The 16,400-nt window shown below is 37.2% G+C and overlaps 1 protein-coding gene across 1 annotated transcript in view; it reads left to right on the top strand.

The window, feature by feature from the left end:
• Positions 1–16,400, top strand: part of MYO3B (myosin IIIB) — a 174,647-nt gene that overhangs the window by 99,565 nt on the left and 58,682 nt on the right. The window contains exons 24-29 of the mRNA XM_086750593.1: positions 1,112–1,132; positions 2,157–2,234; positions 3,929–4,134; positions 13,157–13,268; positions 14,202–14,364; positions 15,082–15,162. Of these exons, the coding sequence (XP_086606719.1) occupies positions 1,112–1,132; positions 2,157–2,234; positions 3,929–4,134; positions 13,157–13,268; positions 14,202–14,364; positions 15,082–15,162 (661 nt within the window). The remainder of the gene's footprint in view (positions 1–1,111; positions 1,133–2,156; positions 2,235–3,928; positions 4,135–13,156; positions 13,269–14,201; positions 14,365–15,081; positions 15,163–16,400) is intronic.

Below are 16,400 nucleotides of genomic sequence, written 5' to 3' on the forward strand. Positions count from 1 at the left end.
AATTGATCCTAGTCCTTACAGATTGCACAGATCTGAATTTACAACTCCATCTGTAGAAAAAGGAATCTCACGATACTGGTTTTACCCTGATTTTCTGTGTGTGTTTCTGACCATTTGTCTTTCTGTCTGTTCACTCCCTTTCCTCAAGAAAAACCCAAAACAAAACAAAACCCTTTTGAACCCAGCAGGCTATAGTAAACCATGTTTGATCAATGGCAGTCTCAAAGATCGTAAGAGTCTACAGGTTTGGTGAAAATAAGCATCTGTGAAAAGGAGATGCTTACGGTATCAAATGCCCAAAAAACAGAACATAAGATGACTCTTTATTGGCCAGCAGATATTCCGGATGTGACTGAGACATTGCGAGTGCTGAACTTCCAACAACAATGTCACTAGAAGTCTTGGCTTTTCTAGACAAACAAGAATCCAATTTAGAAGCTCAAATTTATGGGCATTTGGACTTCAGTGCAATCCTCAAACTATTTGGTTTTGGTATTGATTTGGTGTTCTTTGTGATTAAATTGTCTATCTTTAACATTAAAAGTTACCAGTTATTCTGAATGTACTGTCAATATTCACTGGTATGGATTTTGTCTTCTACTTGATCTTTACTCTAGTAAAGTAAATTTAGACAACAATTCTCAAAAAGCAAAATAGTTTTGAAAACATTCACATATCCTTCTGCATGGACATGCCTGCTGTTCTGATTAGGTCATTGATGTTTACTTTGTCAGATGACCTCTTAAGATGTTTAATGTTGTCTGTGCTCATAAGGCATTTTTTGAGGGATACATTACAGAGTTTTCTGTTAACATCCTTAAAACTGAAATCAAACTGCATCTTTTTGTTTGTTTGTTTATTTGTTTCCTCATATGTTAGTTTGAGATGCGTACTAATGCATGTACACCGCTCTGGGCTAGAATATCACAGATAACAAAACCATACTGAAATTCTTGTGGTCACCTTTATGGAAATCTGTCTCCCTTTGCACCATCTGTATTCTGAATCTTGTTCTTCACAAGTTCTCTTTTGATTTCTTCCCCAACACAAAATCAGTTTTCTTGATCTATTACTACTTAGTGCTTTCATTTCCTTTATATTTTTCATGCAGTCTCCTAAATATCTCCTGAAGGTAAGAGACACATTTACTTTATTGAGAACTGTAATCTTTCAGCAATTACTTTTAGTGTTCAGAAGAGTGGTCTTAAGTCAGTGGGTGTTGGAAATGATCGTATGGAGCAAAGTCCAGGAAGTGTAGCACAGGTGCTGACAACAGCATTATCTGGTTTATACAAATGCCACCTGGTCAGAGCAGATGGTAAACTGCCACAATGCAAGTGAATGCTAAAATGTTGTTAATGCTCCATGCAAACAGGATGCTGGTTGATTTTCTTTAATTTTGTTGAGCTGTAATACAGCAACACAATCTGCTTGTGATTGGTAACCATGGTTATACTCATTCATAAACTCTGGTTTTATTTTGATAAGAACAGCTGTACTGACAGTATAACTAAAATATACAAGGAGCAATATGTTTGCTGTCCGTGTATACCCTCTAAAAATAACTCTTTTGAAATGCTTAAAAAGAAGTATTTAAAGCTCTGGCAGTTCAGCAGAGTAAGATTGCTGAAAATCTTGGCATCAAAATGGCAATTTAAAGTAATTAATAGTAACCACAACAGCAGAAAGGAAATTCTGAGATTACCTACTTTGTTTGCCACTTGTTACTCAACAACAACATTTTTTCCATACGTGAGCAAAAAGGCCGATCAATTTACTTCCTGATCACTCCAAAATGATAACTCTTCTTATACAGAAAATAAGACCCGATGGAGTTTGTTGTAGTGGTGATAAGAAGAATGCTTTTTAGAAATCAGTTCATAAGGTATTGCATTTTGATAGCTGCTTCATTGACTTAGTGTTACACTATCATAACAAAAGTGTGAAATCATTCGGAACAGTTACAGCTCTCTCTGACATCAATGCCTGTCCTGCATCTGTTAGAAGCTGGTCTTCCTACCTCTGGCAAAGTACTCTGAAGTACTCGCACTTGAAGGAACGACCATAACAAAAACTGAACCCAGCTTTCATGGGCTAGGTGGGGTAGGTCTGCACTATTTCTGGAACAGCTCTAACATCTGAGTTTTGTCTTCCAGGTTGACACAATGGAGGTTATGCGACACCCTGAGGAAACAACGAACATGAAGCGGCAAACTATGGCTTCGTATTTTAGGGTACAGAAGTTAAATTGCAAACAAACATTTTGGTGATAAGGACAATAGATATATCTAAAATATTTGTGGGATTGTGAAATCAAAGAGAATAATAAGGGATTTTTTTTCTGATTTGGGGCCTTTGTAGACTCATAAATGTTCTTTTGCTCCTTTTCTTTTTGTTTCATTATACTTGTACTTTTATAATTTCACTGAGTACATTGATGACAGAATCTAGAGTCTAGACTATTTCCATGTGAAATGCTGGAAGTCTAGAACAAGCTTCTTTATGAACAGAAAACTGATTTTGTGTAAATAAAATAGCTGTCATTACTAAAGCCTTCATATTTTTTCACAAGCTCAAGCATACCTACTTTTAAAGATTAAGATTTGTCGTTTGTGCTAATAAGTAAGGACAATCCATCTTTTGAAAATACTGTTATAAATCATATGGATTGCCATTTTATCAGTAGTAGTCCTGTCTGAGGTAAAGTGTATTCTGCATGTGTGTTTAAATCAAACAGGTAAGGAAAAAGCATTGAGAACGTTGGAACTGGAAGATTAGGAGTCAGGAAACCCACATGCTGATCCAAGGCTGTTTGTTAAATTGTTTTTCTTGCGGTCGTTACAGAGTAGAAAAGTTTTGAACAGTTGGTCCTTGGGCTGCACCTGTACCATGCAGAATGGGGAAGTTCACAGTGCTGTGCTAGCTAGTGTGGGCCAAAGCTTCGTGATGTGTAGGAATATCTTTTTTCTTTGTCGAGCAAAATAGTGTGAGGAGGACATAGAGGGAGCTGATGTATACTGAGATGTTGCCTTAGTGTGGAGGGTACAAGGACATACATCCAGACTTCTCTAGTAGTGTGGATTTAGAGTACTCTAAAACTTGGAATTGTATGTGATTTTGAGACTGAGTTTATTTGCCACAAATACTTATCGTACAGTGGGTTAACGAGGTGAGGATGGAGCAGAAGTATCAGTGTTCAGAGGAGTCATTGGTAAAGCAGATATATATGACCTGATCACAGTTTTCTCATTTTGGCTTAAAATGCAATGGAGTAAATTGTTTTCCATGTCCAGAGCGAATAGGAAAAAAAGTAATGGGCTTATATTTCAGCAGGAAGATTTAGGTTAGATGTTAAGAACATTATGAATAGCCATGATAATGTACCACTTCAGGAGATTGTGCAGTCTGTATCTTCAGTGATTCTGAAAAATGAATTAAAAAAAGATATGCCTGAAATGTGACAGATAACATCGAGTGTTCTCTTTGAGCAGAGGATTGAACTGTGACTTCTTGCAGCCCATTCCCCATGAATTTCTGGGTTTGTTTGCTTCACAGTAAAGCTTGTTCTTCTCTTGCAGTGTTTGATGGGTCAAAAGTGCCTACAGTAGAATTACAGTAGGATATTTTTCAATTAATTTTTTTTTTAATATGGGCCTTCAACTACAAAAATGTGGTGTAAGGAGAGATTAATAGAAAGATGTAAGAAGTAAGAACTAGAATAATAATATTTTTTTTTACAATTGAAAAATTTTAATATGTTCTGGGTTTTAGCCAAAAGCTTAAAAATTGATAAAATGTCAATGCAGATTAACATTACAGATTAAAATATAATGAAGCATTATATACTGTGTACAAATACATATCTCCTGCTTAAGTAGTTGCATTGTTTGTTGTCAAGTATGTGCATTTTCTTCTTTTTCCTCACTAGTATTCCCTCATGGATCTTTTATCCAAAATGGTTGTTGGTCAGCCTCACTTTATTCGCTGCATTAAACCTAATGATGATCGAGAAGCACTGACATTTTCTCATGAGAGAGTTCTGCTGCAGCTACGATACACTGGAATTCTGGAAACGGTCAAAATACGTCAAAAAGGATATTCTCATCGCATCCTCTTTGAAGAGTTTGTGAAAAGGTAAGACTTCTATAACATGGCTTTTGTTTCAAAACTCCATTCAATAAAATATATTCTATATTTAAGTACAGAAAGTTCAACAAACATTGGTTTGTACATATATGGTCTGATCTCTAATGAAAGCAGTGACTATCAGAGATAAAGACTGTAAGAGATATCTGAGCTCTAATGGGGAAAACTTGATGTCAGACCGGAAGTGAGCCTGTCCAGTAACAAGCCTGTCTCCATGGTTCCTTCAGTAGAGGCAACAAGTGGAAATTGTGCGTCATGCTCAGATAATACAAGGATTTGGAATGTCAGTGACCTTCAGCCATCATATGAAGAATGTGCACATGCTTGAGAATGAACCGATATAAAAGCTTTACATTTAGAAATATTCCTCGTAGTAGCTTTGTAGCCTCAGAGTCATTTATCTTGGAGGTGTCATGAATTATAACCAGATCTCTGTTCACCTGACCCCTTCTCATGGTTACTGTTGCTAGCTTTAAGACTGTTCTCAGTTTCAAAAAGTTGTAAGTTTTATTCAGGAAATGCTATTGTCTTTATGATGACAATATGTTTATATGATCATTGTGGTTTCCTCTAAAATATGTTTTTGTGTAGTATTTATTGTCTTCCAGTCTATAGGGTTGATAATTCAACAATGAAGCACAAGCAGTACCGTTAAGGAATCAACTACTCAACAGTAGGAACAAGTAGTGAGTGGCTAAATCAAACATTTTGTGGTATTTTCTAAACTGGAGGTTGTTCATCCAGACAATATAGAGTTAATGAGTCTGCCAAAAGCAAGTCATTCATATGATGCTAGAGGGAAGGAGCTGATTACATTTTTGAGAAAGAAGAGACATAAACAATTTCACAGGCCTTTCTGAAACTCAGAGATTGGGTAAATTTATGTGTGTAAATCAGTCATTTGGGCTTGGAAATCTGTGGTCCTTGCATTGAGAGATGTTGAAAGATAAACCATAGCTTAATCAATTCATTATGAAAAATTCTGAATTTTTCTGATTTGTAGTATATTAGTATGCCAAATGAATATGTAGTAGGAAAATGGTAGAGAGATATATTCCAGAAGGGATAAGTAACAGGTTAATTTGTCCATCAAAGCAATTTAATTTTCAGACACGATCTCTCCCCATCTTTTTTGGTCTTACATGGCTAATTGTAATAAGGTCACACCATGCTAAAGCAGGTTTAACAAAGAGATTAATTTTTGTGGTCACTAACACATCTTTGCAACATCCTAAAGAGTCTGAAGGCAGAATTGTTAACCTTAACTTTTACCCAATTTACACATAAGTGGACTAAGATTAACTCCGCTGAAATTAGTGTAAATTGAGAGGAAATTAGGCCTCCTCTTATCAGTAGATTCTTTTCATTCAAAAGTGCACTGAATTTGAGTACAACCTTTAGAAGTAATGGTGATAAAAGCAGCGCTGACTGTAGCTTTCCATTCCTGCAGATAAGGGCAAGTTGTGTTTAACATCGTGTCAGATACTCCCCAGGTTTTTAGTCCAACTTGATGTAATTCTGTCAGGAAAGAAAGTCAACACAACAAGGGAAGTGGTGAGGGGAGATATAGCAATGTGTCCAACATCGTAGAAGACTTAAACAAATTCTGTTTTGTTTTGCCCTTGGGAAAAAAAAAAAAGAATGATGCTTTAAAAAGCTATACATGGAACAAGAAACATTTTTCTTCAACTTACAGCCGTGACTAGTCAAGTGTTTTTAGGAACTAAGTAGTTGAATACATAAAAATGTTTGAGAAAACAGGTCAAATGCTAAACAGATTGGCACTTCTTTGTTCATAATGAAAAAGACATTACGCAAGTATGAACAAGAGTTTCAAAATGTCAGTAAATGTGAGGATATCAAAGATTTTCTAAGCCAGCAAGTTAATTGCTATTTTGATCCTTTTGAGCAACTTAACAACAAAATGGATGAGCCAGCATTTTTTCTCCCTTGATGTTATTAAACAAATAGGTGTGCTTCTTATCTGCCTGTTCAATAATGCTGTTTTGTAAACTCTTAGCAGGAAATATGAGGACAAAACAATCAAAGGCAGGGAACAGAGCCATTCAGGGTTTATCAGGTGGGAGGTAAACAAAAGATAAAGCTCTGTCTAATGTTACTCTTTACTGTCTTCTGTTTTCATGTAGAACAGATTATTTCAGTGTTGCAAACCTGGAGGTAGTTTATTGGGTTAAAAAACCGAGAGTGAGGAGGGGACTTAATTGTAACTCATTCACACAATGTTTCTTCAGCCAAGTATACAAACATCTATTTTATGTATATAAATATCCATATTCTTTACTTAAAGTAGGTAAATGTAATCTGCAGCCCCTGTAAACACTGTAGACCTGCCAAAGGCCTTGAAGTGTCACACTGCCTTGAAGTGCCTGCCAGGTCTTAAGCACTTCATCTCCATTGGCCTGGTCTCACACGCCATGGCATCACGTGGCTGTCTTACGTGTTTGCTGTGAAGCAACGTGGCCCCTTTCTCAGGCTGGAATCCCAGGTTTCAGACACAGGCACCCAGGTGTGCCTGGCTTCTGGGGCTGCATAGTGACCATGCTAAGGGAGGTGTGCTTTCTAGTGGGGACCTGCACTGAAAGTCCCACTGGGTGGCAAGCTCTTTGCTATATGCGAGTGCCCAGGCCCCTGGAATTTCACAGGACATGATGTGCTATGCAGGTGTGTCCTCACCACATATCCCCCAGCTGTACACACCTTTTCTGATATGTGCCATATACTGTACCATGGTTTGAAAGATAAGGGACTTGAGAGTCTAATGGTGCTAAATGCTGTCATGCTTGAAGTGCCTCATAAGTACATAGGATTGTGTTGAGAAGTTTTGTACAAGTTTAATTTAAGGATTTTCTTTTTTCTCTTCTCTGTCCATTTATGTTCTGCATTAAAGTTCTTTGTACTGCATTAGGATGCAGGATACACTTTTCCTGTAAGTGCTACCTGCTCCGCAGTAACTAGATAATGTTACTCGGATCATATGCTCATGGCAATACCAGCGCTATTACTGTAACAGTGATCCCAGTGAGGTTGGTTTTGCTTTTTCTATCTCACAGAGCAAATTTGCGTAAGGTGACTGTTGCTGCATTGGGTACTCACAATCTCTAAGCCTATTACAGTATTGTAATGTCAGTATTACATTTCTCGTGACTACATAAAGCCTTACTGACCTTAATGACTTACATTCTGCGTTGAGTGGAGCTAGGAATAAAAACTGGTCAAATATTGCAAAATCCTGACCTCAGTACATGCTTTCTTCTAAACCTAGAAATTCAGTGGTGAAAGACCTGTTTATTATTCAAAATTGGGGAAGCACTGAATTAAATTAGAAGTCAACAGATTTGCTAGAGAGAAAAGAAATGCTTACTTTTAAAATTACGCATTTTTTTAATGTAAACTTACTTTTAACACTGAGTCTGCACTGTACCAAAGTCCCTAAGTGATTTCTGTAAACAAAATTGTCATATCTCCCAGATTTTTATTTTGCTATTAACCATGGAAATGTTTGCTGTTTGTTTCAGTGGCTTTAAGATTTCACCAGATCTGTATAATGTTCTTGTACAGTTTAGATATGGTAAACTACTGTACCTTCCACATACATTTTCTAGACTCTTGTCATGCACAGAACACTGGTAAATGGTTGCAAGACAGAGAAGATATGAAACCTCTAGGAGTGAGAAGTCTGATGACCCCTTATGAATTGTATATGCAGAATGGACCAACTTTTACCTTTCTGAGAGTATTTCTGTGGTTCTATGCATATCTGATGATTTACAGCGTGTTAGGTATCTGTATGGAATTTCAATAGTATCTTAGATTTTTTTTTCATTTCCCATTTACATTTTTTCATTCATACTCTCAATACAGAGTCAAATGTAATTAATTGTATTAATTCAGATGTGAAAGTCTCTGAAAGAAGTGAGGTACAACCACTACAAGTTAGGAATTTTTGAAAGTTATTCAGTGGTTTTTCTTCAGTGCTAAAAACATGGGTTTTTCAAACTTTCCAACTCCAGGGCTGAGAAGGAAAAAACATCTTTTGGATTGTTGAGAATCTGCCTACTGTTGCTGGAGGTCTGGCTAGAAAGTTTTGCCATCTTGCACCTCATGCTTTTCACATATCATTGTCCATTCTCCACCTCAGGCCCATATATTTTAGTACAAATATTTGTTTTAAAGAGAAAAAGGGTTAATCATTACTTTTTTGAGTTAATTGTGTAGAACTGATGTTGCCTTTAAGTCTGGAATGTGGAGGGAACTTTAGTAAGAGACACCAGTATAGTAGTTAATGGTGCTGTTTTAATGCTATTTAGTGAACAGTTCCACAGTTCAGCCGTTAAGGAGGAGAGAGAAATTGAACCATTTGTTTACAATTAGTTTATCTAATCTAGAAGCACCAACACTAAAATGCCTTGGCCATAATCAGATGGTTAATACATAGCATCATTCTGAAATTTTCCGTATCTTAGCATACTGGGATGTCTTTAATGTTTAACCTTAACTCTACATCTCCTAGCTTTGCAATTGTTCATCTTGGGATAAATGCAACTTTTAAAAAATGTTGGTTTATGTCTAATGACTACTAAGTACAGTTAATCCCACTTTAATCTATGTTTTGTCTGGAATAATGTTCATGTCCATGAAGGATAGTTTGTAGCGCAGTGTATGACCCAGTGGTTAAGAAATATGTAATTCCAGAGTTTCATCAGTTCTGAGAAATTAGTTCTTCTGAGGGGAAATTACTTTTCTCTTACTTAGTCTTACTGCTACTGAGAATGTGATTAGCCAAGTACTTTTAGGGAACGTGTAGATTAATGTGTCATGTAGGAAATTTTCAAGCAGGACGTATAACCCAAGAAAATAATGTATTTTTGCACAAATATTACTGTGTTTATTAACATAGAAGAGCACTGAAATATTCCAGATTACTGCATTTTCTGCTGGAATAACAAATGCAAATATGGAAATAAAAAAATAGAGTTATGAAATGTTCATCTCATCTGGAAGCAAATGTAATTTCTAGCTCTGCTTTTCTGAAATTAAGTATCTGGTTTCTTCTCTTGGTGAAATGTTATAAATAGAGGTCACTCTGTCTGTGATCTCTGTACAGTAGATTTACCTAAGTATGATAGTGATAACATCAGGCCAATAAATCAGAATGAACCGTTGTAGTTGCATATACTCCAAAGTTTTGGGTTTCATTCACAGACGTTTTCTCTGCCATTTCACCACGTACAGTATTTGCACACTTTTACCAGATACGTTAAGGTGAAATATTTTACCTTCCTCCAAAATATGCTATATGGTCCATTGCTGTACAAAGATTTTAGATCAGGTAAAATAATTGGATGACCCTAAGTGGCACATTCTATGCTGCTATACAGTTATGCTGAGCACATGAAGCCAAACTACTTGTGCATCTGTAGTTATACGATTCAGTCATTAAAACAGGCATCAGATAGAAAACAATTGTTTGCTTAAAAAAAAAAAACAAATATGGATTTGAGCTTTGGAACATTAAGAGACCTTTTACTATGCAGAATGCAAACTCCAAAAGCAATTCTGGAGGAGAGATAATAAAAAAAGAAATTGCTAGTCTTGTATTGCTAGACCCTATTTCTGATTAGTAGAGGAATTTCTGCCTAATTTTTGATGACATAACTGTCGTGGTTTAATCCCAGCTGGCAGCTAAGCACCACACGGCTGCTTGCTCACTCCCCTGCCCCAGTCAGATGGGGAAGAGCATCAGAAGGGTAAAAGTGAGAAAGTTCCTGGGTTCAGATAAAGGCAGTTTAATAGGTAAAGCAAAAGCTGCACATGCAAGCAAAGCAAAACAAAAGAATTCATTCACTACTTCCCATCGGCAGGCAAATGTTCAGCCATCCCCACAAAAGCAGGGCTCCGTCACACGTAACAGTTACTTGGGAAGACAGACACCATCACTCCAAACAGCCCCCCCTTCCTTCTTCCTCCCTCAGCTTTATATGCTGAGCATGATATCATATGGTTAGTTGAGGTCAGCTGTCCCAGCTGTATCCCTTCCCAGCCCCAGCATACTCACTGGTAAAAAAACCCCATAATTTAGAAGAATGAAATATTGGGAGACAATATGTTGACATACAGAAACTGAAGATTTTCCCATGGTTCGTAAAGTCACTGGCATTCTGAATGGCTTTTTTTCTTAGAAGACAGATAAATTTATAGAAACACTTGTTAAAACAGAATTTGTTAAGAAAAATAGGCATTGTTTTATTTATGTTTTTTTTTCTGAGTACCAAAAACAACTACATTCTGGATCATGAAAGAAAGCTAATGGAGAGAGTACTACGTTTGAAAGATATTTAAGTTTGTTATAAGCAAAACACCATAGTCAGGCATGTAAACTGCATAGCTCAAAAATACTTTTTAGTCAGGTATTTCTCACAAATAAGAAGTCCACTTCTCCGTAATTAGAATGTCATTGTTAAGACAGTAAGATTAAAAAATTAGGAGATCTCCCTTGACTATTTTATTGCATGAGTGCTATCTAAAAACTGTTTTGTAGTTTTAAAATTCTCAACTACAACATACCTTAAAAGATGTATGAATAACCAGAAAACTGATTTTATCACTGACTTGAATCTTTCCTTCCTTCTAAGGAAAGGAACTGCTTAAGTGAGTTATCCAAGCATGTAAATAACGGCTATCTGAACTGGCTCTTGAAGCAAGCAGAAATTTACTGTTAGTGCAACTTCCCTGATGTATCTGTCAAGTACGTGTTGAAATTGAATGCTATCACAAATTGCTTGTGATATGTATATTCTGAGTTGTATTAGTGCAACTCATAATACCATTTGTCTTGTGAAAACTGGCATCATTAAGTTCAGTAATGAAGTGGAGGAAATGTACTTTTTTTCTTTTAAATACATCCGTGTTTCTCTATACCTACTAAACGACATGACTCTTAGTATTTTGAAAGACTTGGCTAAAGAATTTGCAATATAATGTTATTGAGAAAGTCACTGCATTAAAAATAACTCAGTAATACATAATCTCCTATCATTATTCAGAGTGGGCAATGTCTCCAGTTGGTGAATGTCGACATCTCTGGTCCAGGACTGATTCCAGTGCTTCTGCCTTCAGATGTCATTTTGTTCCCCTTTGATCTTTATTGACTATTTTAGTGGTTCTTTTTTCTTTCCTGTGACAACTGGAGCTAATATCTAGAGATTAACTGGAGCTAATACTTGAAAATCATATTCTCCTGACTAAAAAAAAAAAATCTTGCACTATTGCATTCTTTCTAATTGCTTCTTCATATTTTCTTCAGGATGACGTGGGATATTTTGTTGTCTCTGTGTGGCTACAGAGGAATCTGTCATTGAGGTTCACTAGTCGAATTCTTCTCTTTATGTTTTAAAGAACATCTGATGGCTCTTCCACATGCTAATAGTGAGGAGGATGGTTTGCTCAACCTGCCAGTTCATCTCAAACACAATGTAAATAGAGCAGCACCTGTAGAAGTGTAACTTGGTAGAGGCCAAGGCAACTCGTGGCGGTTCATAAATGAGAGCTGAGGTGGCAGTTATTACCATCTTAACAGTGTACTTGTGCCAAAATAGCCTTGAATTTTTGAACTAACTGGCACATGTTCTTACTTAACATAATTGTTTGCAAGTAGAGTTACTTAAATACTATAAAACCATTCTTCATTAGTGCGCACTGGCTTTGCAGGTAGGGATTGGTCCATTCATTCTTAGTGTCTGTTCAGTTCAAACATGTTGGCAGCCATTTTTCATTAACTATTTGTGCATTCATGTTATTTCACATAATTGTTAGGTTCTGTTCTTTGCAAGGGAAAATGGACAAAATAAAAGTCAGTGTTATTTAGTATGAGCCTGCTCCAAAGGCCACTAAAATTGATGGTAATCACTCCAATTAATTGTTTATCCTAATCAGAAAAAAAACATTATGCCTAATGACTTACAAACCTAACCATAACTACAGAAGTCCTTGTGATTAAAGAAAATTATTACATGAGGAGTAATTAACTTGGTTTTTTTCTTTAAAATAGCTACTAGTTCTGTCTAACCATCAGCACTGATAAAATCCTTGCTGACACGATAGCAACCAGTTGTTTTAATTATGCGTATATATGACCTCTTCCAGAGGTGTGAAACACAGGTGGGTATTTATGTAGTCTGAGCATCTTGCTGTCTGTAAATTAAGGCTGAGATGAGAGTTGTTTTTACTGTAAACTAATCTTCATTCTTCACACACAGTGGCAGCCTTTCAGCTTCAATAATTGGTCATTATCACTGTATCATGGCACTGCCTGCCCTCCTAGTGCTGGCCTTTGTCTTCACCAATTGAGAATCCTGTCTTTCTGTTAGGCAGGCTTGCAGTGAGATGTAGTTGTGCTAAAGTATGTTGTGTAGCTCTGTAGATGACATACTTATTTTACACGTTATACAAAAGGTTTTATTTTTGCCTTTCTTTCTATTACTCTGATTTCTAGCACTTTTCCGTCTTCTTCCTACCATTCATTCGCTTGTTGGATTCATTCACCAGGCTGGAGGAGGCTCTGAGCAATCTCATCTAGTCGGGGATGTCCCTGCTCCTTGCAGGGGGGTTGGACTAGATGGCCTTTGAAGGTCCCTTCCAACCCTAACCGTTCTATGATTCTATGATTGTTCACCTGAAAAATTCAGAGCAATCGTGGGTGTTTCCTGGGTTTCACTGGTTTGTGAAAGATCTTTATGAATCATTACACTGACTGAGGATTTTAGAATGAAGCAGATTCTTGTCACCACTATGACACTACTTATTTTCCTATGTCATGTATATGCTTAAATATCTGTTCATGACAGCTGTTTCATGATTTATGAAGAAGAATGAGTATTAGGGAGAATTTGGCCCATGAGTTCTAGAGATGCAGCTCTGAGCTAGAGAAAAGCAGTGAAAGTACCTGTTGATTGACAAGTCAATTCTTTCTTTGTCTCATTTGGTTTTGCAGGTATTACTACCTTGCATTCAAGGCACACGAGACTCCCCTTGGTAGCCGAGAAAACTGTCTTGCCATTTTGGAGAAATCTAGACTAGAAAACTGGATTCTTGGGAAAACCAAGGTAGAGGGTGCTAACATTTTCTCAAGGATAGTATCCTTTTAGCAAAACATGTCTAACAGTGGTTTGAAAAGTACTGCATGAATGAACCAAAGAGCAATGAATTTGTTCCAGTTAGCCTCCAGGTTGTGGAGGTGCCCTCCCAAGCCAGCTGATTAGTGCTAGAAGAGGAGGGGTGCATTGGGTACGTCCCCAAAGTACACTCTGCACATGGCAGAGCACACGGAACAGCACATCTGTCAGTGCCTGCTGTGGTAGTGCTCCCCTGAAGTTCCTCCTGCTCTTAATCATGGCATGACTGAAACTTCACACTCTAGCCCATCCTGTGAGCCTGGTTAGTACATTGTCCATTTGTGGAGTTTCAGGTGAGATCCTTCTGACTCTGTGCAGAGCCTTTGTTTATGGTTTAAAATTGAGTGAGTGACTTCTGTAAAAATGAAGTTATACAATATCTTGAGTTGTTTTACAGTGCACAAAAGAAAAACAAGGAGAATTTCCCTGCTCAAGACCCAGATAAAGTGTATGTAAGCACCGATAGGATTTGCCTCCTGAAGCAGAATGCTGTTAGACAGTATTATGTCTAAAAATAAATTCAACCCAGAGTTTATTTTCCTGTTGACAAGAAGGGCTATATTTCAAAATTGTTGATACCTGAAAATGTACCTCTGACCAATTTACTTTGTAAAGGGGATAAATACATGACTTATATTGCAGTGGGGTGATTATAATCAGTGGAATAGTGAAATTCCACAAGCACACTGAGAGCAAATATCAGATTCACAACATTACTGTGATATCAGCAGCCAGTATTTTACCAGTTTTCTTGGCAATGGTGCCCTAAAATAGGCTGACATAAGACTAATGAAAACACAGAATACAAGAAGTTATGCTGTTGCCTGCATGTAATACTGATTTTTTGTTGTTGTTCCGTTTCAGGTTTTTCTGAAGTATTACCATATAGAGCAGTTAAATTTGTTCCTGCGAGAAGTTATAGGGAGGGTGGTGGTCATGCAAGCCTATATCAAGGGATGGCTTGGAGCGAGGAGATACAAGAAAGTCAAAGAGAAAAGAGAAAATAGTGCTGTTACCATACAGTCAGGTAAATGTCCAAATTCCCTGTTTCATTGAGTGTCTTTGCATTTCAAGCTGTTAAATTGCATGTACATTATTTATTCATTCGTAATGGTTTATTATGAAACAAAAATAACCGGAGGTGCTTTTCTCTCCAGCTAATTGATGCAGAAATTACTGATTTACTTATAAAGTATCATCTTAGCATTTGGTAATGTCTTTCTTTAAATATTTTAGTATTTTGGCTGTGATGCCTGCACACAAAATGAAAATATTGTTAGGTATGTCTACGCTAGCATGTAGCACATAAGTGAAATGCAGTAGCATGCCTCCTGCCCAATGTATACCAGAATTCCAGATTACATGCATCATGGGCTGGACCTGAGAGGCTGATTATCAGTAATTTACCAGACTTCCTTATATTGAATCTGGGGAGCTGTGTGAAGAGAGGAGTTCTTGTGTTGACATGATCGTGCACCTTTGCCTTTTGGATTAGGACATCAGTGAGCACATGGTGACAATTAAAATTTGGACGAGTGAAGCAGTGTTTGAAGTTGTGGGGATGTGAATACTGCAGTCATGAACCTAGAGTTCAACATGTGGGTGGGTGGGGAAGAGGTATTGGGGATGGGGGCTGGAGTGGTTATGGCAGGAAGGATGAAAGCTTCAGCACATCTCTGACTGTAGACTCTGTAGCACTTCCTTAAATAAATGTAATTTCCAGCACATGGTTTTGTATTTTTAGCCTGGAGAGGATATGAAGCTCGCAGGAAGTACAAGGAAATAAGGAACAGAAGAACTGATGCAGCTATACATATTCAAGCAGGTAATTAAAACATTATTTCAATTGCCAACACCTTTTTTGCTGTGTGTGATTTAATGTGTCAGTGTTTATAACTAAGAGAAATACATACAGTCCAAACAAAAGCTATCAAAAACATTACTTCTGATCGTTTGTTCTTCAGTATCAAATGAGATCAGTGACAGGTATCAGGCACTTTGAGCTTTTTGTAAGTACTTCTCTGGAAGCAAAACATACTGATTAAAAGTTGTTCTGTTAATTCCTGAAGATTCTTCTGAGCACAGTCAGTATGGTTCAACTATATGTAGAGCTGTTATGAAGCACTGGATTGATTTGACTAAAAGTGTGATGGGAGGCACTGGACACGCATTTCTCTGTCTTTGTGTTGAGCCCTGATCTTGGCAGGTTGCCAGATTTTCGTTTTAGCTGCTTGCTGGGTTTGCCAGCTTTGGAGAACTTTTGACTCTCTGCCAGACTCCTATGCAGCCATATCGATATGAATTTGAATAAACTTTAAAGAGATTATTGGAAGAACAGGCCCATAGGGCTGTGTAGGTCTCTAGTAGGGAGCAGGGTACCATATGGCACAGAAATCTAAGAACCAGTGCCGTGAACTCAACGGTGTTTTCAGATGCTGCCAATATGAAGCAACCTCCATATGATGCAGTGTAATACACCTCCCCTGTCCAACCCCAGGTTGAAAGACTATAGCTGATCAAAAATTAGTTGTAGCAAATGTATTTACAGATAAACCTTGGTTTTATGCCACCTTTATTCTACCAGCTACCTATACTATAATACCTAAGGCTTTGTCACCTCTCTGTTCTTTATCGTATAATCTAAAGTCAATCTGGAAAAGATGTGTTCTGAATATTCTTTTAATTTGTTCTCAAGCCATTTCCAGTAAATTAATTTGGTTTTCTTTTGTCTAAGTTTGCTACTCTGAAATTAAGCATCGCTGTGACTTGCAGTAGAAAGCAGAATAGCAGTTTAGTTACAGAAAGGAACAGACAATCATTAGGATAAAATAATAATTTATAGCTTTGCATGCACACTGTTAGGTAGAATCATGAACTATAGCTCTAGGGTCAAATGCAGAATATTCTATTAAATGGAGAACTGTTAAGGAGAATTTTTTTCTCCTGTTACAACAAGCACTGAGGGACTGCATAAGCATTCTCTCCCCTTCTTCCTCTCCTTTGTATTGTCATCTTCTATTGTTTTCATGAAAGCACAGAGAGCAGATCTTAAAGTACCACCTG

This window comes from Chlamydotis macqueenii, chromosome 6, assembly GCF_036417535.1.
Source record: "Chlamydotis macqueenii isolate bChlMac1 chromosome 6, bChlMac1.mat, whole genome shotgun sequence".
In the NCBI taxonomy this organism is placed as follows: Eukaryota; Metazoa; Chordata; class Aves; order Otidiformes; family Otididae; genus Chlamydotis; species Chlamydotis macqueenii.